Genomic DNA, 23,612 nt, shown 5'->3' with positions numbered 1-23,612 from the left:
CATCTGTGGTGTGACCTCTAGTCCCCACTTCTGTTGATCAAGAATGTGTTTTTATGTTTGATGTACTCTCTCAATAATTGCTTGACTCGTGAGAGAGTGAGGAATACCAAAGATGTGATAAACACCCCATTCTTTTAAAAATGTGGTCAATTTTTGAGATATACATATGGGACCATTGTCAGTTTTTACTTCTTGGGGCACACCCAATGAAGCAAAACTTGCAAGAAATGGTGATAGGCATGACTACCTGTTTCACCTGTGTGAAGAGAAGCAAAAACTGCACCAGAGAAGGTGTCTACTGAGACATGAATATTTTTAAATTTACCAAAGGAAAGGTATTTAGTGACATCTGTTTGCCATAACTGCAGGCTTTGCAAGCCTCATGGGTTGACCGCTCCTGTGGAAACAGGAGGCTGCACAAGCTGGCAGTCAGGGCAAGTATTGATGATGGCTTTAGCTTGACTTTTGGAAATTTGAAACATTCGCACAAGTGCTTGTGCATTTTGGTGAAAAAAGGCATGACTCAGTTTTGCTTGTTCAAAAATGTTTGGCAAAGTGTTTGAGATAACCATTGTCAGTTTGTCTGCTCTCGTGTTTCCTTCCACTAAAAATCCAGGAAGCGAAGAATGAGCCTGATGTGAGAAACAAAATATGGATTAGTTCTGTATTGCAAAGTTGTATAAAGACATGAAAGCCAACGATATAGAGTCTCATTACTAACATCCTTTAAAACTGATCCTTCTATTCTTTTAACTACATTAGCAACATAAGCAGAATCTGTAATTAAATTAAAAGGTTGTGGAAAGAGCTGAAAAGCCCGAACCACAGCTGCAAGTTCAACAATCTGAGGAGATCCTTCTACTGTTTGAATATCTGACTCCCAAGCATTAGTTTTTTGGTTCAACAAAGTTATGACTGATTTGTGACTTTTGCCAGATCCATCAGTGAAGAGTTATTGCATTTAAAGGTTCCTCACTTAACATAGGTTTCTCTCTAAAACTCAATTTTGCTTGCAATAATTTGTGAGCTGGGTAATGAACAGAACAAACACCTGGAAAGTTCAACAATGCATACTGCAAATCATCATAATTTTGCATTGCCCAATCAAGATAATATTTTTTCAATGGAAAATAGATAACTGCAAATTCTTGACCTGCTAAACTTAACAATCTTGTTCTGGCCTTAATTACAATTTGTGCCATCATCTCTAAAACTGTAAAAATAGTCTTTGGAAACCTATAGGGAAGAAAAATCCCTTCCATTATCAACAAAGGATCTCTCTCAGAAGGGTCCCACTGAAAAATGAGAACACAAAGTTGCATTTTTTTCTCCTAAAATTGCAAAAAAGAAAGGATTTTCTGGAACACAGTGATGAGTTTGTCGTCTTTGGAGAGCTTCCATGACCTTGTCAAGGGCTGCACGAGCTTCAGGTGTAAGAGTTGTAGGAGAGTTGATGTCACAGCTTCCTCTCAGTAAATTGAAAAGTGGACCCAGTTCATCGTTGGTAATTCTCAATGTTATGAATAGAAAGTTGTATTTTTTTTTAAGTTTCAGAGTTAAAAAACCACGTCAGACCGGGTCAGACTCCTTTGGTTTCGTTGCCAAAGAAAAAGTTTCTAATTACCCGTTAATGGCTGATGATTAACTATTGTTCCTCTGATGCTGGCCGTTTGCCAAAAAGATACCAAGGGAAGCCCTCCAGGGTAAAGAGAATGGGCAGTGACACCAGAGACAACATGCAAATGAGAAATGCATTGCACCCTGGGTTTTTACAGTTTTGCAGTTTTTACAAGAAAAAACCCTAAAATCACGAGCCAACAAGTGACTTAAGTGACATCTAAGGATGGGAGCATAGTCCCGTACCTGCTTGGACCTTTTTGTTTCTCACCCTAACCTGAAAAGAAACTGATTAAAGAAACCCCCCGGGTTTTTAAACAAACAAGCTGTCCTGGCTTGTAAAATAAGCATGTATTCTATTTTTGCCATCTGTTGGGGGTTAGGCAGTTTTTCTTATCTCTTTCAAGCACAATGACACTGCCAGGAAGATAATCTCCTGCTAATGGGCTATTGAATTACTCACTGTGGCTGGTAAGATTAGTTACATCATCCCATTGGGAGATGCTCCACCCAGAGGGAGGAGCCAAGCATCCCTGCCACCATAAAACAAGCATTTCTGAGACCACAGACAGCCTTCTTCGCTGGATTTCCCAGAGGAATCAGGAACCAAGGCCCAGCTGCTCCTTCGCCGCATTTTCAGAAAGGAACTACACCCTTCTGCAGATCGCCGCTCCAGGAGGAGCAGCCACTATCTGGCTGGACTACTATCAACACCCAGACTTCTCAGGATGTCAGGTTTTTCTCACTCTGCCAGTGGTTTTTTGCTTGTGCTAAATTACATTGTTATTTAGTTTTTTTTCCTTCCTAGTAAAAAACTGTTATTCCCATATCTTTGCCTGAGAGCCCTTTTAATTCTGAAATTGTGATAATTCGGAAGGAGGGGGTTTACCTTTTCCATTTCACAGAAGGTTTTTTGCCTTCCTTCACAGACTTCTGTCTTTTCAAACCAAGACACAAGCCAAGGACTCCACGACTCTCCCGTGAGGACAGAGTCCCCAGCTCTGCCTACAGACCAGCGGACAAAGCTGCATCATCCTCCTTCTTCGTGCCATGCCTGGGAGCAACGGCGGTGTGGGCGCAACCCATCGATTTCTCCCCACCTGAGCTGATTCTTCTTAATAAAGGCATTAAAAAAGGAGAAAGGGCTCCTGCCCATTTATTTCACTCAAAACAGGTCTGACCAAATTGATTTCTCCTAGAAGCTGTTGTAAATCTTGTAGATTGTTGACATTGGTCCAGAGCTGTTGTATCTTCCGTGGTATAATTTGTTTTTTCAGTCATCTTCCATCCTAGATACTTCCAGGGTGGAACTTCTTGGATTTTTGTTGTAGAAATTTCAAGTCCAGCATTTCGGATTTCAGTAACAACACTGGCATGGGTTTGCTCCATCTCTGTCTGCATTGGAGCTGCGATGAGCAAATCATCCATGTAGTGTAGAATCATTGCACCCAAAAGACCTCAGGACCTGAGGTACCAAATGGCACAGACATAAATGAATTGTTTGGAAAGTTGTTTTGCTTGGGTGTATTCATGGATAGAAGAAATGCAATAGCTATAGGTGTTTTTAGTGGAATTACCACAGGAACACTAAATGCAAGAGCTAAAATTACTAGCTCTTCATTACAATTTACTGAAACAATGGCAGGAAGGATTGAAAGGCCAAGAATTTTGTTGCTAGCTTTGCCTAGAATCAAAAAATCTTGTCTTTGTTGAAAAAGATTGACAATTCCAGTAGGAATGCTTTCATAACAAAAATTATTTAAAAGGTGTATCAATTTTGAGGAGGCCAATTCAAACCTTGTATTTGAGGGTATTGAGCTGGAACCATTTGCGGAATGGTTGACTGTGGGATAAATGATTGAGGTACCAATGCCACTTGGCTGGGTAATTGCTGTAAGGAGGTACCACTGCTTGTGTCGAGGCACGGTGCTAATCCACGCTCTTTTTTGAGTTTAACGACAAAGGTTTGCCATTGATGTTGAATTGAGAGTGACAGTGCTTAGCAAGATGCTTCCCTTTCCGACATCGAGGGCAAATAGAAAGTTGTTTAGGTTGAATTGTTTTTGTAGGGCAATCCTTTTTGATGTGTGCTGGCTTACCACAAGCAAAGCAACAAGCCTTTTTACCAGAGTCCAACGGTACAGTACCAACAGATTTTTCCAAAGTTTTTGTTTGTGCTTCTAGGGCCTTTTCAAATTTTTCCATTTGTTGTGCTAAATTATTTCCCAATGTTTTTCCTAACTTTTCCTGACATTCTGCAATTTGCTTTCCAAAAGCATTGACTTGCACGTTAGCAAGATGTTGTGAAGAGGTGAGCTTACTGCAAGCTGTTAGCATATGTGTTACAGTTGGAGGCTGATCAGTTAAAGTTAAAATAATTTTTCTACATTCTTCATTAGCATTTACAAAAGCAAGGTTTTGAATAATATAGGAATGAGCTTGTTCATCTGGACATTGTTTTTCGACTGCTTGGGTTAATCTATCTAGGAAAGAACCAAAGGACTCGGTTTCACCTTGTCTGATAGTAGTATAAGTATTTACATGGGTACCAGCTGGCTCAACTGAAAATAAAGCTTTTCTAGCAGCATCTTTAATATCTGTTAGTACATCCCAAGGCAATTCCACTGCTTGATTTTCTGGTTTATGGAAAGGTGGATCACCTGCTAGTTGGGTAATATCTATATTCTCATAGCGAGTATTTTCATAGCTTTCAACCAATTTATTAAGAAGTTTTTCCACTGTAATTCCCATAAAAGATATTGTGAATTGGTTAAAATCACGGAAGCCACATTTCAACAATCAGCAGGGACTAAGTCATAAGAATTAAATACACTTTTCAACACATTATTAAAATAAGGAGAAGAGAACCCACTTTCTTTCAAAGCTTGATGGAGCTCTTTTGTATCATGGTGAGACAGAGTTGCATATCATGGATTTACATCATTACGACCATATCTTACAGATAAGGCAAGGAATTGTTTCTTTGAATCCAAATATTTTTCTAAATTTGATTAATATTAGACCAATTAGGTAGTTGCAATGGAAGGTTTACCTCTGATTTAGATTGTGTTTTGTTTTTCCCTCTCATCACTCCTGTTTCTGTTACAGAAGAACAGGTAGTGTTGTCACAGTCATCAGCTGTCCCAGGAACTCTGCCAAGAAGCTCCAAGTTCTTTTTGGCAGAGGTGTGGCTGCAGCAACAAACTTTTCTGGGAGCCCTGCCAGGAAGGGCCGGGGAGCAAAGTTCCAAGGTCTTGGCAGCAGCGCTGCCTGAGCAACACGCCTCCCCGGGAGCCCTGCCAGGAAGGGCAGAGCAGAGCTCCACAATCCCAGCAATGCCCCCCCTATGGAGGTAGCGGCCAAGGAATGTGTTTTATTGGTTAAAGAAAGAGAACCAGAGTCTGATATATCAGGCCCCAATTCAGTAAATTGTGTTTCATTAGAATCATACGAATCGGGCTGCTCTCAAACTGCAGGTCCCGAATTTGTATTTGTAACACTTACCAGTGGGCTGTTACAGGTTCCACACCCTATCCCCACACGTGGGGATACAGCTGGAAAACTCTCAGCTCCAAGCTGCAGTCTCAACATGCTGTTTTCCCCCCCTCGCTCTTCCTCCTCCGGGCAGAGTCATCCTGGCCCTGCTCGGCCCTTGGCTGCCGCCCGCCGCCTCTGTTCTCCCCATTGCCCCTCCTCTGTAGGCAAAGACAAATCCAAAGCCTCCCCACCACCTGTAACTGGAGGCTGGGGAACCAAAAGCAATGAAAACCCTGGAAGAGGCTTGGGGGAGGAAGCTATACAAAAAGAATTCTCAGAACTACAAAGCAATCTGCCTGCCTGAGCCTGATCTGAGGGGATGGCTTCCCGGGAAGGGGAAACAGTGGCAGGAGTGACCCCCACAGCCCCTCGGCCAGGCAGAGCAGATTTGGAATCCCCCACGGCAGACTCCCCCTGCACAACTTCAGAACACGATCCGGCCGCAACTTGTTTGGAAGAGGAACAGGGCACAGAAACAGCAGCCCCTGTTTTGCAAAGCCTCCCCAAACTTTCATCTCCTGGACCCGCTCGACTCCCAACCTCCCCAGAACACGACCCCTGATCCCCAGAATTCTTGGAACATAATGAAAATCCTGAACGCTTTCCCGGGAAATCTGGGGATGGACTACTCCATGGAGGAATGGAGGACGCCTGGTTGCAGCATCTGTGACACAGGGAATAATGGAAGAAACAGAGAACACGACAGAAGCTAGAAGCTGATCTGATTCCCCCTTCCCGGGGATTGGGGTGCTGTCCACATTGCCTGGAGAAACCCTGGACACACCCGAAAGGAAGGAACCCCGAACAAAACCCGAAATCCCCCCAGAGGAGGACAAAGACCCAGCACAACTTGGAATTAAAGTCTCAGAACCAGATGTTCTGTTTTGGTGGTCGAGAAAGTCTCTATTACGATCATACTGTTTAAAACTCTCCATTAAAGTTCTGGAGACAGGCATTAGTTTGACCAAAGTCTCTTCCTTTTTGAGAGAGACTAGATTATAAATTTTCCAGTTTATCTGATCCCAAAAATCAAAGGCAAAAGCAGACTTCAAGTCTATATTTTCAGTATTCGCTTTTACCCAGATTAATGTCTTTCAGTTCATGTTTTGAGATGTCTGAACGTCCTTCATCCTGTAAAATTGTCTCAAGCCGGTAAAAAACATTCCATTCTGTTTTAGATAAATAATTTCCCATCTCGTTGCCCAAAGATCCCCCCATGAAGCTCAGCTCTGCGATCCTGCAAGATCCAAACCTACACACACAGAGAATAAAACCTCCCAGGGACACCAGACGATATTTGGGGCTCAATTCCACAATCTGCAAGCTCCAAACACACCCCAGTATAAAACCCTCTCAGGGACCCCCTGATAGATTTGGGACGAGCTCCCCCTCCCTGCTCACCTCCAGCATGAGGTGGGGGCGATGGTCCCGTGGCTGCGGCCACAGGGGGTACTGGAACCTCCTGCTTCTCCTTCGTTTTCTGCTCCTGATCCTCCCCTTTCTGCTCCTCCTTTTCCTCTCTCCCTCCTCCTCCTCTCTCCCAATCCCACCTCCTCCCCAGTTCCTGCCTTCTGTGTATTTAGAGTGGAGAACCTTGCTTGTTTTTAGAACTAGAACAAAGATCCCAGGTGGAACAAGGCTTGCTGCTTTTAGTCAGAAGTATCAGTGACTAAAGGTCACGATTCCTTTGGTTTGGTGCCGTCCTTGTTCCTCCTCAGTGTTCAGGCTGGGCTATGGGGTGTCCTTGTTTGCTGCATTTCCCGAGTTCCTCTTGGATCCTTTGGGCAAGAGGATGTGCCCTGGGAGGGTTCTTTGTGCTCCTTTGTGACAGGAGCACAGGAGAAGCTTCCAGGCGGTTTCCACGTCAGCTGCTGCTGTGCTGTCACAGGAACACTGCTACGTCCCCGTGGTGTTCCCGTTGCTGTGGGACACGGAGGCCTCAGTGTCCAGAGTGGCTCTGGGCTCCTTGCCGGAGGATCCTCCTGCCCGAGGCATTCTCAGCAGCCAGCCCAGCCTGACGGGTGTCCTTCTGTGCTTGCAGGGCTACAGGCTGCAGACGTGTGCAGCGCAGCCAAAATGATCCAGCACGTGCTTGCTGCAGTTGGCACCCTGTACACTGTGGCTTATTCGGGGTATTTTTTAACCCACTTGGCACGTAAGTCCAGGTTTTGCCTCGGTGCAGCATCTGTGCCTTTGGCCTTGCTGTGTGCTTTCTGTTCCCCCTCTGGAGCTGAGCAGACTTGGGAACCAAATTGCCATGAAGACACCATTGCTTTGGGAGAGCTCCTGCCAGCAGCTGTAGCTGAAAAAGGGGGTGTCTGCAGCCAGCAGGGCGTGCACAGCATTTGCAAGGAGCCCTGGGGGGTTCTGTTCCCTCAAGTGGGGACTCTGTGCCAGCAGAACCTGGAACTCCCTCCCTTTGCTGCTCCAGCCAAGAACTGACCCAGCCCAGTATTTTGTGCTGTTCTCTTGCTTGCTGTGGGAAGGGACTGTGGCTCCTGCAGGGATGCTGTGAAAGCAAAATGCTCTCTCGGGGTTGCCTTGCTCCGTGGCATTTCCCACCACAGGCAGTTTATCTCCTAACAGCTTCTGGTTCATGTTCCCTCTCCCGTTGCAGGGCACCTCATGTCTGGATCCCAAGCAGCTCCTCCTCCTTCGGTGAGTGGGAAAGGAACCTCTGGTGTTTGGAATTGTGCAGCAAGTTGTGAGCTCGGCATGTGGCACCTGGGCGCCAGCCTGGGAGGCTGAAGGAAAGTTCCTGTCAGTGTCTTTGCAGCAGCAGCAGCAGCAGCAAAGGGATGCCCAGCAGTTTTCTCCTTTTCTGCTGAAGAGCTTTTGAAGAGCTGCAGGTCTGCTTTTGCAGGCAGAGGATTGCTTGCTGGCTTTAGCCATGCTGGAATATCAAATTCCCAACAATAAGTGGCAATGTTTACTTTAGCCCAGTGTTACTTTGAACAGCTCCAAACCCAATTTCTGCTTAGTGCAGCTGGACGTGCAGCTGAGGATAAATAAGGTGATAACTGAGATAGAACTTCCCGTCCCTCACGCTGCCCTCTGTCCACAGGGCACAAAAGCAGCACCAGCACCTCCTGTGGCTCCCTCTGCTTCCAAAGAGGAGGCCAAAGAGGAGGGAGACAGCAGTGAGCTTGCTGCTGCTCTGGGGGACGATGGTGACCTTCCCTCAGTGCCGGGAGATGACAGTGAACTTCCCACTGCTCTGGGAGACGAGGGCGAACATCCCGCGGTGTGGGAATACAACGGCGAGGCTCCCGCGGTGTGGGACAAGGACAGTGGACATCTCCCGGCGTGGGACGAGGACGGTGGATGTCCCCTGGTGTGGGACCAGAATGGCCCAGCTCCCACGCTGGGGGATGAGGACGGGGGACATCTCCCAGTGTGGGATGAGGATGGAGGACATCTCCCAGTGTGGGATGAGGATGGGGGACATCTCCCAGTGTGGGATGAGGACGGAGGACATCCTGTGCCTTGGGAAGAGGAGCATGAACCTCTCCCAGAATGGGAAGTGGACAGTGAACGTCCCCTGGCTTGGAAAGAAGATGGCAAACCTGCAGCGTTTTGGGAAGAGGATGGAGAAGCTGCAGAATTTTGGGAAGAAGATGGAGAAGCTGCAGCCTTTTGGGAAGAGGATGGAGAACCTCCCTCTGCTTGGGAAGAGGACACTGAACCTCCCTCTGCTGTGGGATCCTGGGCTGAACATTCTGACAGCAGCGCAGCCCTGCAGGCAGAGGGGAGAGGGGAGTGGTGCCTGATGCAGCTGAGTACGTCTGCTCGGTTCCTGGGTGCCCGAGCAGGGTGCTGTGTGTGTGTCTCGGCATCAGCTGCACCCAGTGCTGCCCTGCAGCTGAATGTCCCCGAGTCATTTATTGTCCTTCCCCAGCTGAGACCAAGGGGCTCACGGCCCCAGGGAGTGGGGCTGCCTTCTGGCTCTGCTGCAGGGCAGCTCTCACTCTGGGAGGGAGCGTCTTCCATGTGGTTTCTTTCAGGGAACATCGTGAGCAAGGCGCAGCCTGCCCAGAAATACCTGGAAGTGGAGCAGATTGGCCAAGGGTAAGTGCACGGCAGCTACTTCTGCACAAGCAGGGCCAGGTGTTGTGCTGGTGCAGGATCAAGTGACAAGTCAGGAGAGTTCCAAACACCTGCAGACACTGGGCTGCCATCCTGCTGTCTCTCAGTCCTGATCAGAATTGATAGCTGTGGGCAGAAGGCCCCTGAGGCTGGCAGTGTCCTGCCTGCAGCACGGAGCAGGACCTGGAAGATCTTCTGTCCTTGGAACTGGACTGCCTAAAAGAGCAACTCACCATCTGGTGACTGTCAGAACACAGTTCTCAAGAAGATTTCTTTCAAATATTTTGCTTCAAAAAATATCCTCCAGTCAGGATTATTTACCTAATGGTTTAGAAACAGAAACCAGAGATGAACTAATAAGTGCTCTATTCTAGCACATGTAGTAGAACCCAGACATTCAGTAACAGACACAGAGCTGATGCACTCGGGGGGAAAATGCATCACCTGCCTGATGGCAGGGCCCTTGTGGAACCTGCAGGTCTTAGGCAGAAAATGGAAAAGGATGAAATGCATTCTTTTCCAGCTCTTTAGACACTCATTTCTCACCTCAGGTTTTGAACTAAAGCAATTCAGGGTGGACATTTGGGATTTGCTGCAGCCCAATTCCTTCATGTTGGGTCTCAGTTTTCCCTTGCACACCTTGCCTGGCACAGGGCTGGTGGCTGCTGCGCTGTTGTTGGAAGGGTCGATGCCCCCAGGTGTTTGTGAACGCTGCAGGCGGCAGAGATCTCCTGTCTGGGCTGGCTTTCCCTGCCAGGGCCTAAAGCGCTGCTTCTTTCTTCTCTGCTGTTTTGTCTCCAGGGCTTTTGGAGCCGTTTCTAAAGGACTCGACAGGGCCACTGGAGGAGAGGTCAGTGCCAACACGCCCAGCACGTCTGGCCGCTCTCCAGGGCTTTCCCCTCTGCTGGCAGCTGTGGCTGGAGCTTGGGGGCCAGCAGAGCTCTCCTGCACAGGCTGCTCCTCTGAAGGCAGAGCAGTGTCAGCCTGCAGAGCACAGCTGGGACACACTTGGTCCTTCTGAAGTGCCCAAAGGAATGCAAGGAGGGCAGCGGTGTCTGGCAGAGCAGGACACGCTGGCTTGGTCTTGATATCTAAAAGTGGGATTGCGTCAGCTGCTGGAGACTGAGGCCAAATTTATCTTCACCCCTACCTCAGAGGGGAACAATATTTAGCAATTTTTCCATCCTGCCTTTCAGCTTCAAAGGGTACCTCATGGCCTAATTAGGGAGAGATCCTGCTCGGGCCCAGATTGGAGTTTTAGTCCTACTTCAGCTGTTCGCAGAAGGAGAGGGAGAGAAATGAGAAGATGGATGTCCAGAGCCAAGCTCTCTCCTAAAGCCTGCAGTTGTGTTTGGCTCTGGTGTCAGTGACAGCCTGTGACAGGGATCACCTGAGCAATGGATGTGCCTGTTTGCTTTGTTGTGCAATCCCAAACAGAGCAGCTGCATCTGGAATCATGACCAAATCCCATAGAATTGCTAAAGGGTTCCCAGCTGTTTTATTCTGCTCTCACAGAACCAGAATTACCTCCTGGCTGCAAAATGAGTTTGAATAATAGTAGGAGTGTTGCAGCCGTTTGAGAAGACTGTAGGTGCAGAGAATGTTGTTAGAGGCTGACAGCTGGGGGACCATTTCTGCAGAGCTTGCAAGGCCCAATGTCTCTGGCCATGTGTCCTGTAAGCAGCCCCCAGTCAGCAGAGCAATGGGCTGTGGGAATGGCACTTGCTGAGCTCTGGTGTCCCATCCCAAGGCAGTTTGGCCCAGCCAGGCTCCATCGCTCCAAAAAGACTCGCTCCGTGTTTGCTGTGGCCTCCTGCCACAGACTCCTCCAGTTCCAGGTCTGCCATGTCCCTCCAGGTGGCCATCAAGAAAATGAGTCTCACAGGGCAGAACAGGCAACGAGCTGTGAATGAGATCGTGCTCCTGAAGGACAAGAAACACCCCAACATTGTCAACTTTTTGGACAGGTGAGTGCTTCAGGTCTTATCCCATGCACAGGCCCTGCGTTACCCTTTCCTGGCATCTGTAGTCTGTAGCCTGTTTTGAAAATGCCTGACCCAGCCATATCTCCCCAAAACAACAGCCTGGCAGTTCACACCCTCCTTGTGCTTTTGTTGCTTTGGTTTGGTTTTTCCTTCATGTTGACCCCATTTGCTGTGTCTCACAACAAGTGCTGATAAACCACTGCAGAAATTATTTTCCTTGGCTTCTTCTTCCCATCCCTTTCCCATTGCTACAGATGCCAGGAAGACCAGGTTCTTCTTTCCAGAAATGCCTCATTTGCCCATTTTTCCTGGCCTTGCCTGTTTCTGAAGGGACTTTCTGAAAGGTTTCCAGACTGCTTTTGTCCCAAGTGCTGCATGGCCTCCTCCCCTGGATAACCCTGGCAGTTCTGTTGCCTTGCTCTGGAGGGAATGGTGGAACTGATGAGTTCAGAAGCTGAACCAGCTGGGACCAAGTGTTGTGGTTCCACATTGATCTGGGCAGTTGCTAAACTGCAATTTTCCCCTGCTTGCCATCTATGGCCTCTCCTTTCTCACAGGTGTCTCCTTCTCCTTCAGACTGTGCAGATTCCAAGGGCTGGGCAGCCTGGCAGGAATGTCTCTCCATCTGATTCTGTCCTCACTGACAAGTGACCTGGAAACAAAACTGCACTCCAGGCTTTTCCATGGGGGAATGGAGCACTGCACATTCATCTCCATGCCATTGTTTTCCTCTCCCAGCTTCCTTGTTGATGGAGATCTCTGGCTGGTCATGGAATACATAGATGGAGGAACTTTGCAGGACGTTGTCAGACAGACATGCATGGCTGAAGGAGAGATGGCAGCTGTCAGTCGGGAGGTGAGGGATCCTGCTTGTCACTCCCATGCCTTGGACACGATGGTCCTTCCAAACAGGGCGTGTGAACAGGAGTGGCTCCGTGCTCAGGGCTTTGTTTCTCTGTTCTTTTGATGAGCTGGAGAAGAAAGAGCCTCGGCAGTGAACGGCCTGCCAGCATCACTGCACTTCTACTCTGTTCTTGCTCTCTCTCCAGCTCTTGTGGTACTGTCTGTCATTTTTGGATTTGATTTGCTGTTCTCAGCTTTGCCTTGAACCGTTTGCCTGGAGCTTGTGTGCACTGCACTCCTGGCCTGTCACAGCAAAGCTGCTGCTGGCAGAATTCTAAACTGTCCCTTCTTGTGTGATTTATTCCGGCCACTGGTTTTTGCCCTCATGTTTCTTGTTCTCTCTCAGTGTCTGCAGGGCCTGGATTTCCTCCATTCCAAGCGGGTGATCCACAGGGATGTGAAGAGCTCCAACATCCTTCTGGGAATGGACGGCTCTGTCAGGCTGGGTGGGTGTTCCTGGTCAGGCACGGCGCTCCCGGGCTGCGGGTGTGGGGCTGCTTCCCAGTGACGGCCAGAGCCCCACAAGGGCTGCTGGGGGCACTGCCCGGCCCCTGCTGCCAGCTGAGAGCGGCTGCCCGAGCACAGAGCTCAGCAGAGGAGCAGGGCGTCCGCAGTGCCTTTGCTCTGGCTGTGGCCCTTCCAGAGGGGCAGCAGTGGGAATCTAAAGCTTCAAGGGAATCAGTAACAGCCACTGCATGAAAGCTGAGGATTTCTTGAAGGGTCCAGTTCTATCTTTCCTTTGTTGGACTTGTCCAGCTGACTTCACTACTGCATTCTCAGGCTGAGAGTGGGGAATCTTTGTGCTTGGTTTCCTCATTCCAGCTGCCTTTGACAGTGTTTGTTTCTGTCCTCAGCTGATTTTGGCCTCTGTGCTCAGCTCAGCCCTGAGCAGGACCAGCGCAGCTCCATGGTGGGCACTGCTCACTGGATGGCCCCAGAGGTTGTGACCAGATCTCCTTATGGCCCCAAGGTGGACATCTGGTCCTTCGGTATCGTGACCATCGAGATGGTGGAAGGAGAACCTCCTTACTTCAGGGAAACTGCGGCCATGGTAAGAGGCAAATTCTTCAGGGGTTGCAGGGGCCTGTGAGCACAGGGTGACCCTGAACTGGGAGCAGCAGCTGGAGGTTCCTGCACATGGGGAAGGGAATTCCCACAGGACTCCAGCCTCAACACAGAGGAATATTCTGCAGTCTCCAGCACCAATTTGCTTTGGGATTTATGTTGTTGGAGCTCTTCTGGCTGTGAGGGTGACCTGAAAATGTGAAGCAAGCGCATCAGCTGTAATGTTATCTTGCAAGAAAACCCCAAACCAACCCCAAATCCCACCCCCAAACCCAACAAGTTTTCTGCAGGAGTTTCTAAAAGAGGTTTGGCGTGATGATCTCCACCTGATTCTTTTCACTGGGAAACTTGTTGAAAACATTAAGATGATGGTTTAACATCCCCCAAGTCTAAAATATTTCTTTCCTAATCCAAGCTACTTTGTCCATGTCACCAAGCCTAAGCTTTCTTCATCACAAACCTCCTGTTTCTTGACTGGCTGCTTCTGGGATGGGGCATCAGGAATGCATTTACTTGGGTGTCAGTGGCACTGCAGAGACGCACTTGATCTAAGAATCCTCTGAAATAACACAGGCAGACCACACTGACTCTTGAAAATGACATGTAAAGCTGGTGTGCACATTTGGAGAAGCAAAATGTGCTATTTCCAATGGAGGTTCCTACTAAAAAAAAGCCAGGCAATGAAACTGGCTCTCAAGGCGAGATCATTTGGATGTTGCGATGGCTGTGGCAGCACCAGGGTTTGGTTTTGGGTTGGCATAGAGAAATGAGCTCTGAGCAGCATCTCTGCCAGGGAGGCAAGTGCCCCTGGAGCTGGGGCTGAGGGCCCGGGGTCGATGTGAGCACGTGTGGCTGTGAAGGAAGCTGGCAGAGCGCTGAGTTTGCTTTCCCTGCAGGCTCGCGCTCTGATCCGGCAGAACGGGACCCCGCTGCTGCAGGAGCCCCGGCGCCTGTCGGCTCTGCTGCGGGACTTCCTCGAGTGCAGCCTGGAGCCGGACGAGGAGCGGCGCTGGGCTGCCCAGGAGCTGCTGCAGGTGGATGCCAAGGGCTGCAGGGGAAGCAGCAGCGCCAGGGAGGGGTTTTCTTGGGGGGCCCCCTCCCATCCTCTCCAGTCTCGCTGCTTTCCACACGCAAAGCAAGCAGAATCCTCGCCTGCTCTGCCTTGGCAGGCTCCTTTCCAGCTCACCTGGACCTGCTGCCCCACAACGAGCAGGGACATCTTCCAGTAGCTCAGGGGGCTCAGAGCCCTGCCTGACCTGAGCTGGGATGTTCCCAGGGAGGAGGCACCTCCCACATTTCTGGGCACCTTCTGTCACTGTTTCCCCACTCTCCTGGTTAAAAAATTGTTCCTCAGATCTACTCTGAGCCTGCTTCCCTCTCCTGAGTTTCAAACCAGTTCCCTTTGTCCTGTGGCAACAGAGCCTGTGAGGAACTTGACTCTGGAAAGTAACAGTTCATTTCCTTTTTTTAAATTCTTTTGGCAGCACCCATTTTTAGCATCAGCCAAGCCTCTCTCCAGCCTGACCCCTCTGATCACTGCAGCAAAGCAACTGAGGGAGCAGCGGAGGAGATGAAGCACTTGAGGACAGCTTCTTGTTACAGCAGTTAGGACAACTAGTTAGTTTGGTAGTTAGCACTGCTAGTTGGTTATGGTAGTTAGGAGAGTGTGTTTGTTATGGTTCTTATGTTAGCCTGTTTGGTATGGCAGTTGTTTGAATAAAAACTCTCTTAAACTTCAAGTCCCTTGACGTGTCCCTTCCTTCTCCCCCTGTGGCTCAGCTGCCCGCAGCAATGTGAGGGGAGAGCGGGCCCAGCCTGGCCCAGAGCTGAGCCCAGCAGAGCCCTGGCAGAGCCCAGAGCAGCCTCGGCATCTGCAGAGTCAGCCTGGAAGGAGGCGCTTGGAGCCTCCTGGGCTGCACCCGACTCTTGGTTACAAACTGTGTGTGCTGGAAAATGCCACCGGCTCTGCAGGAGGGCACAAGGGGCCCGGGGAAGGCCCAAGTGCTCCATGCAAGGCAAAAACCTGCCCTGGGCTTGTTATAAATACCTATGGAGTTGTTGGCTTTGCTATTATGTATTGACTTCTGCAAATGATTCTTAATCACAACGATTTTGATATAGTACAATTTGTAATCCCTTTTAACTTTTAACTGCTTTTGCTACAGTATAATTTGTTCAGCTTTTTGTGGCCAGTGCCCTGGCCCCTGTGTAGCTTGTATCCTCAGGACATCATTTATGGATATTTTAGTTTGTGGACAGTGTGAAAACATACATTATAGTTTTGGCTTTTGGAAAACATTAAAATGGATGATCTATGTTGAACATAATAATGTTAATTGCAGAAGTAGCTGTAGTTGTGAAATAATAACTAATGCTTTTATTTTTGTAACTAACTGGCAATAATCACTCAGAGATATTTGTGAAATAGCTCATGTTGATTGAAAGTACCTGTGGAAATAGCTAAAACCATCTGCATGGTCAGATAACATTTAAGGAAGGGATGTGATGAGGACCCCTGCCACTGAGCCTTCCACTGTCAATAACTGTCACCTGCTGCAACCACAGAACAGGGGCCCTTGTGAGGAAGTGACACACAACCCTCACAACAACAATCCACGATTCCTGCACGTTCTCTAAAAAGGCAGGACAGGGGTCAAGCCAACTTAAAGAATTTCTGGAACATGTAAATGAGTTCAAGCAAATCTTTGAACATGTATAATCATGATGGATGTGTATTTGACCAATGCAGTGGAAAAAGTCTATGAGTTGCTGTGGTTAACCAGTGTGCCTCTGGCCATTGCCAAGCACCCAGCGCTCTTGATGATTTAGTCTCTTACTGCACCTTATTGATCTTTTAAACATTCCAAAGAGTGAGGCTCATTTCTCACAAAACCTAAGGTGCTCACCCCTTGTTGTTCTCCCAAGCCAGGATTTGTCAATCTTAAACTTTGTGTGGATGGAGGAAAATGAGACTGCAAAGAAAAGTGTAATGCACTGATGTGGAGGCCCAGGGGCTTAACATCAGAGTCTGAATTCTGCAGCTGTGAAGCACTGGTCCCAAATAAGAGGAATAGATTTCTAGGTTATGGTGAGAAGCTTGCTTCTCCCACAGATCTTTGCAGGCACATGCTGACTCATGTAAAATTATGTTACCCCGGGCATGAACTGAGCACGGCCCCATTCCCTGTCTGCGGCCCTGCCGGGGCAGGAGGTGCAGCGGGAAGGATGGAGCCGTACGGAAAGCTGGATTTAAGCGTCTTCACTTACTTCTCCTTATCCTGCTCTGAGATTTTGGAGTTCTCTGACAGAAATCTCTCCCCTCCCCCACTCATGTACGGGGTTTTGGGGCGGTTTTCCCTTTTTGAGGGAAATCAAAGCGATGCTCCGATGCTCCTGATTAGGGGTAGGAGAAGCGAGGCTGCAGGGCTTCCCGCTGAGGCGGAGGCACGGCAGGCGCAGGGCTGGGAAAGGCGTGGCGGGAGCTGCGGAGCAGTTTGTTGGTGCTGGCAGCTCAATGCCGCCGCGGGCCCGGGCCCGTTCCAGGGCTGTTCCTCAGCTCCGGCTCTGCCCTCAGGCAGCGCGGGGGGCGCGGAGAGCGCGGGGCGAGGCTGTGCCGCGTGCAGAGCCCGCCCGTGGCTGCGATTGGGCGGCGGTGGCGTCAGTCGAGGGTGCGGCGCGCTGATTGGCGGGAGCGGGGCGGAGGCGGGCCCCGGCGGCGGGCCTCGGGCGGCGGTGGCGCAGCAGCGGCGGCATTGGCGGAGCGCGTGTGCGGGCCCGGGAGCGGCGGCAGCGGCCGGAGCCCGGGGAGGCGGCGGCGGAGCTCGGAGGCGGCCCCGGCGCAGGTGGGAGCCGCGCTGGGCTGTGCGGGGGCTCGGGGCTGGCTGCGGGCCTCGGGGGCGGCAGGGGGCTCGGGCGGGTGGCTTGTGCCGTGCCCGGCCCGTGTTGGCCCTGGGCTGAGGGCGCTGCGGGAGCGGCTGCCCGCGGTCTCCTTGCCGCCGCTGCCTCGGCAGGAGCCGCTGCCGGAGCGGCGCTGGCTCGGCGCGCTTGCTGTGGCTCGGACAGAGGTGGCTGCCCCGTGGCCGGGGCTGTGCGGGCCAATTCCCGAGGCCGGAGGTTTCTGTGGCCCGACGAGAGCGAGGAGTCCTGGAAAAGTGACTTTCTTGCTGGGCAGAGGCACAGGCCGTGGGGCATTGGCCAGGCGCTCTCTGCCATTGCTGTAGTACGCAGCCTCCTTTGGATCCTCATGGTTTGGGTTCCCAGGGGCTGGTCCATGGTGTTGTAGGAATTGTTCTGGTGGCCATTCATGTTTCTGACATTTTTGGGTGCTTCCTACAGCCAGGGCTTCATCAACTGAGGACTTTTCTCTAATTAAATCATCACATTCTTGGATTCCCAACTGATTTCTCTGAACTTGTGGTCGCTGAAAACTCCAGTGCCGTAATTCACAGGATATAACACAGACATTGAGAGCACATGGTGGAGTGGGCAGGGGGATGATTCCCCCCCCCATTATTTTAGTGAAGTTTTCTCAGCATTCTCCATTTGCTGCTTCCCTTTGCAGCTGAACCCATTTGTGTTGCAGAGTCAGATATCCTCCCCATGGGCTCTGCCTTGAGCTGTGCAAATTCCATCAGTGGAAGCAGGCAGAGCTTGGGGTGAGGGGCAGAGGGAATGAGCCCAATTCCTGCCCCAGGCAAGAGACCCGGGTCCATTGTCCACACTTTGCCCCAGCAGTGTTAATTTGCATTTCTAAAGCTCCTCTCCTGGCTGCCTGGAATGAAGCTTCTCTTTCAGGGTAGTAATCTGGTGACTCCTGTGTTCCTTCCCCACCACCTCCCATTGCTTTTTTTTGGTAGCTTCTGTTTTTTGGGGGTTTTTTTGATACTATTCTGTTAACTGTTTCAGAGTTAAAGGGTCGCCTTTAAACCTCTTCTAGTTTTTAAAAATGCAACTTAAAATTGAGCATCGAGAAACCCAGATCAAAATTGTGCTATCACTAAAGACACGCACACACATACCTAAAGAGCTTCTGGTTCTCTTAAGAATAAAAATTGATTGTGACATCCCTGGCCCAAACCTTACTGACCATATAAAAGTATGATTATTTAGGAAAAAAAAGTCTATATGTTATAAACTTATCACTGAAACTGTCCATCATTTCTGGTGTTAGGGACGCAAGGCATTATGTGATTCTGGCCAGGATGTGCAACGGAAATCATTTCGTCTACACACAGCCCAGGTGTGCAGAGAAAATCATTCCATGACGAGAGTTTTACTAGATTTTTCCTAAACTTTTTACAGTCTGAACCAATCTAAATCCAATGGTTTAATGTTCACTGCTTCCAAGTTGTGTAGGTTTTGGTATTTGGTTCCCTATTGGACCCGGATTTCTTCCCCTCTGCTGTTGATTAGGTCCACACTCGTGGATTTCCTTCTCAGCCTTTTCCAGAGCAGGTGTCTCCAGCTCTGCCGGGGGCAGTGTCTGGGGTAGCTGTTGGTTGCTGTTTGCTGCTGGGCGTTGATGTTTTGTTGCTGGTCGTTATCTCTGTGGGTATCTTTTGGGCTGTTGCCAGTCTGTTGAGATGTTAAACTCATCTCTGTTCAGTGGTGAAACATCCCTTAAAAGAAACCTTTAAAATTCCTTTCCCCGAGGCAAAGGCAGACCAAGCCTGAGTAGAGAAAGAAGCTTTAAAAGAAATAACCTTGGTGTATTTCCCATCAATGCACCCGCAGGCAGCCCAGTGTGTGAGTGTAGGTGAGAGGCAGAGTGGAATTGTGCCGTGGTGTTCCCCAGCAGCTGTGGCGAGTGCAGGCCCAGCCAGCGCTGAAGCTGCAGCAGGGGCAGCAAGGATTGGCCCCGGTGGCTGGAGCTGGCAGAGGAGGGTGGCCAGGCCGAGGATTGCAGCAGAGGATGTGTGGGCAGGCGCAGGGGCTTGGCCCGCTGTGGAGCCCTGGCTGCTGCTGCGTTGCCTTGAGTGCAGGCTCAGGGGCGGCCTGCCATCCTCCTGCTGCAGGCGGGAAGTGCAAATCTCCGGGGCTGCAGAGCCTGGAGCCCAGGCTGAGGGGTCCCCCCGTGTTCAGCTGTGCTGGCGGCTGTTTCTGGCCTCAGGGACACTTGGCATGGGCCACTTGGCCACTTGGCCACCAGTGCTGCTGCTTTGCCCTCCTTAGGCAGGAGCCGATGTCCTGGCTGGGTGTTGGGAGCAGCAAAGTGCCAAGGCAGGCTCTGTGCCAGCCCAGCTTCCTGTGGGAGAGATTTCACAGGAGGCAGGATTCTGGCCGCAGCCTGCCTTAAATGTACATCCCTTATCTGCACCCTGCACTAGGTGGAGAATTGCCAGGGTAAGGAATTCCAGACTTGAATTACAATTGAGATAATTGAATATCTGCCCTGGGTCTGTCTCTTCTTCTTGCCAAAGCCAATGGGAAAACCTGCACCCATGGCATCCTGGTTTCTGTCACCAGTTTCCAAAGGTGTTTCTTTAGTTCCCCATTCATTCTTTCTACCTGACCAGAGCTCTGAGGGTGCCAGGGATTATGGAAGTCCCATTGCATTCCTAAAGGTGCCATAACCCCCGAATGATCTTTTCTGTAAAATGAGTTCCCCTGTCTGAGTCTATTGCTGCCACAATTCCTTCACTTGGAATTCCTTTAGAAATAGCTTAATAGGTGATCCAGTGGATGCTGAAGCAGTCAGAATTGTTTCTGCCCCCCTGTTAGGTGGCATGTTGTCAGCAGAAGATATTGGAGCCTTCCTGCTCAGGGCATTTCAGTGCCAGGCTCTCAGAAGCACACACAGCTCTGCCTGTTGAGCTGACCATGAGGGGAAACCTGTGCTCTGTCTGGTTCCTTTTCCTTAATAAGAGTGTGTCTTTTAACTCTTTTCCCTTCTGCTGCCCTTGCAGAGCCATCAATAAACACATTTTCTCCCTCAGGCCAGGGAATGTGTCATCAATCTCTCCCAGCCTGGGTCTGGAGTTCTGTCCCTTGAATGCAGTCCTGGGTTTCTTGCCAGCCCCTCTCCAGGCTTTTCAAACAGGAGGCTGGGTTAAACCCTTCCCCTGTCCTCAGTTCTAAATCCTCCTGTGCCACTGAACAAGTTTCATCCTGTAATACCCGAGCGCTGCTCCTCCATTTAGAGGCTCTTTTGGTTGTCAAAGCTTTAACTTGATGCCAGGCTTGAACAGCAAGAGATCCTTGTGCCATCAGTTTTTGGGCCTGAGTTCCCATGAAAGCTGTGTCTGCACAATTCTAAGACAATGAGGCCACTCATTGGGTTAACCATTTTAGCCCAGTAATTCCTTTGGCATGGCCCTGTTGAACATCCACCTATCACTGAAATTCTTTTTCCTTGTCTAGGAGGGCCAGGTCAGGAGCCTCAGTTATTCTGCTTTTTAACACTTGAAAATTCTGTGTTTCCTCCTGGTGTCCATCCATCCAGTGTTCTTGACTGCGGTGTTTGGAGAGATGCCTCTGTTGTAGCCTTGCTGCAGCCCCACCCTCAGGCAGCGCTCAGCTAATCAGAGCGTGTGGGTGTTCATCCCTGGTGTTGGGCCCCTCAGGGGCTTCCTGGATGGGGGAAACCCTCCTGAGACAGTTCTGTGCCAGGAAAAGGAGATGCACAGGACTCTTTCGGTCTCAGCTTCTGGTTTATTGTTATCTTTTCTGAAGTTTTGCCTGCTGTCCACACCAGACTCAGCTCCCAAGAAAGGCACAACAAAATGGCTACAAGATGTACAGATTCAAGGTCTTTTAAAGTTGCTTTATCGAATAACTCTTAAAACGTCCTTTATTTCTATTTATCCACCAATAACTGATCCCTTGACTTTCCACGTAACCTCTGCATTGCAGCTTTATTCACGAATTATTTTGTGCCACCCACACTGCAGAAAATGGAGCAGAGGAAGAAGAAGAAGAAGAAGAAGAAGACAGGGATTATGCCCAAAATCCTCCATCTTGCTTCAGGCTATGTCCATAGTAAAAAATCCGGGAAGCTGAATTTCTCACCCAGTGACATACTATACTACACTGTATTATCTGTTTCACACTTTGGTAGACTCTAGTCTATCTCGAAGTCCTGGAAGCTTTCTCCACGGGCAAAGGTCAAAGGCAGTGTTTCACTGGGGGTCAGAACCCCTCAGAGCAGACAGAGAAATACTCCCTGTGCCCTGGGTTCCCACAGGAACGCGTGGCGCTGATGACTCAGCAGTGTCCAGGCAGCTCCCAGCGTTCCCCACCTGGACCCCCCTCGGCCCCAGCGCCCCCCGGGAGGGGAATTTGGGGAGGTGGGAGTGGGGCAGCGCCAAGGCCGGGCCCCCCGCGCTGTCCTGGCGGGAGCGGCTGCAGTGGGGACCGAGTGCGGGCGGGAGCGGCCGAGAGCCCAGCGCTGCCCCAGCCCGACCTGCCCCAGCTCCATCCCTGCCCCTGCGCTGGGATGCTGTGGCTTTGGGGGGAAGAGGGAGCCGGCAGTGGGTGCTGGGCCTGGGGCAGGAGGAGAAGGGAAGGAGAAGCTGGGTTGAGGAACAAAATGGTCAAACGCTGCACGTGGGAGGAGAAGGTGGGATTGTGCAGGAGAAGGAGGAATAGCAGGAGGAAGAAGAGTGTGAGGAAGAGTAGGGACACAGGAGGAGGAGTAGGAGCAGAAACGGGAATCACACAAGGTTCCACCTCTCCCTGTGTCTGCAACCTCCCTCCTGCCCCAGGCATGTTTTGCCCCCTCACCCTGGCATGCAGCAGGTAACCAGGGAGGTGGTTCCCCAATTTTCATTGGGGTGAATCTTGGTGTTTCTGAGCTTTTGTGGGTTAAATGTGGGTGCTTTGGATTTTTGTGGGGGCTAAATCTTTATATTTTGGAAGGGTTTTTTACTGAATCCTGATGCTGAATGATGTTTGTGGAATTTTTGATCTCTGTCTTGATGTTTAGAGGATTTTTGAGCTCAGTCTTAGTATTTTGGTGATTCTTACACACACAAGATGCCCAAGGACTTCATGAGATAAAGTGCGGCAAGGAGTCCGAGGCGCTCTCATCTCGTCTTTTCCCCCAAACCAGGAGTTTTCATTCCCACGGCGTGGCTGGATGGAGGAGGAGGAAAAGCCCTGGAGATCCTGCACGAGGAGGGGCTGCAAACCCAGCCCAGGGAGCTGCAGGGAGGAAAGAGCCCCCCTGAGCCAGGAAGGCGGCCAGAGATCCAGGCAGAGCTCAGAGCTGGTGGAGAAGCCTCATGGCAGGGAGAAGCCCCACGAGTGTTTGGAATGTGGGAAGGGTTTCAGCCAGCGCTTTGACCTGATCCAGCACCAGGTGGTCCACACTGGGGAACGGCCCTACGAGTGTGAGGAGTGTGGGAAGAGCTTCAGCCACAGCTCCAGCCTGATCCGGCACCAGAGGATCCATTGTGGAGAAAAGCCCTTTGAGTGTGGGAAATGTGGGAAGAGCTTCAGCCAGATCTCCTGCCTATTCCAGCACCAGGTGATCCACACAGGGGAACGGCCCTACACCTGCTTGGAATGTGGGAAAAGCTTTGGATGGAGCTCCACCCTGAGAGGACACCAGCGCATCCACTCTGGGGAGAGGCCCTACGAGTGTCCCCAGTGTGGGAAGAGGTTTCAAAGCACCTCCAATCTCCTCAAACATGAGCGGATTCACACAGAGGAGAGGCCCTTCCGCTGCCCCGACTGTGGGAAGGGCTTCAAGCACAACTCCCACCTCATCATCCACCGACGCATCCACACCGGGGAGAGGCCCTACGAGTGTGGGGAGTGTGGGAAGAGCTTCTCCACGAGCGCTAACTTGACCAGACACCAACGGAGGCGCCACTAAGGGAAGCCCTGTGAGTGCCCTGAGTGCGGGAAGAGCTTCGTGCACTGCTCCAGCTCCATCCCCCATGGGAGGATCCACGTTGGATGATCCCCAGTGACCCCCGTTGGGCAGAGCCCTGGTGACCCCTTATGGGGAATAAAACAGAGTAAAACAATGGAGCTGATACAGGGGCCTGATATCTGAGGCCTGATGGAGCAGAAACTGTGGGAGAGACAGACACAGATAAAGGGTCCTTGGGCAAGAAGTGACCAAGAAACATGTGAGACTTTGTGATAAGATGATGTTATCAGGTGATGTGATGTCTTGAAGAATGTGTAACCAATGGGAAATTGTTACCAAAAATGGAGCCCTATATAAGCACCATACAAGTCAAACTCCTTTTATACTCAGTAAAATTGGCTTCTGATGTAAACTCAGATGTCCCCATCTCTCCATGGTCAATAACCCCTGTTCTGGGTGATCCCCGTTGGGTGGGGGGACGGTGTTGGAGAGATTTCTTTCCCTTCTCCTTGTGCTGCTGTGATTTGGTTGGTAATAAATTCACTCCCTGTGCCCAGGCTGGGTCTGTTGTCCCCGTGCTGGTGCTCCAGGCAGGATCTCTC

At 50.4% G+C, this 23,612-nt stretch overlaps 3 protein-coding genes across 3 annotated transcripts in view; 2 read left to right on the top strand and 1 right to left on the bottom strand.

Annotated features, from left to right (window-relative positions):
* The window catches only part of LOC135286384 (uncharacterized), a 33,235-nt gene that overhangs the window by 2,817 nt on the left and 6,806 nt on the right, over positions 1-23,612 (bottom strand).
* Positions 6,577-14,921, top strand: LOC135286297 (uncharacterized). The gene is made up of 12 exons (XM_064399414.1): positions 6,577-6,603; positions 7,043-7,145; positions 7,196-7,309; positions 7,772-7,812; positions 8,093-9,222; positions 10,042-10,090; positions 11,098-11,207; positions 11,964-12,081; positions 12,475-12,574; positions 12,983-13,179; positions 14,090-14,227; positions 14,678-14,921. Exons 1-12 carry the CDS (start codon positions 6,577-6,579, stop codon positions 14,765-14,767), a joined length of 2,217 nt encoding a protein of 738 aa, XP_064255484.1. The 3' UTR covers positions 14,768-14,921.
* LOC135286365 (zinc finger protein 239-like) lies at positions 16,419-23,567 on the top strand. The gene is made up of 3 exons (XM_064399492.1): positions 16,419-16,525; positions 16,768-17,035; positions 22,243-23,567. The coding sequence occupies exons 1-3, from the start codon at positions 16,419-16,421 to the stop codon at positions 23,008-23,010; spliced, it is 1,143 nt and encodes a 380-aa protein (XP_064255562.1). The 3' UTR covers positions 23,011-23,567.

This window comes from Passer domesticus, chromosome 26 (genome assembly GCF_036417665.1).
Source record: "Passer domesticus isolate bPasDom1 chromosome 26, bPasDom1.hap1, whole genome shotgun sequence".
Lineage (NCBI taxonomy): Eukaryota > Metazoa > Chordata > Aves > Passeriformes > Passeridae > Passer > Passer domesticus.
This window is presented reverse-complemented; position numbering and strand designations above follow the sequence as displayed.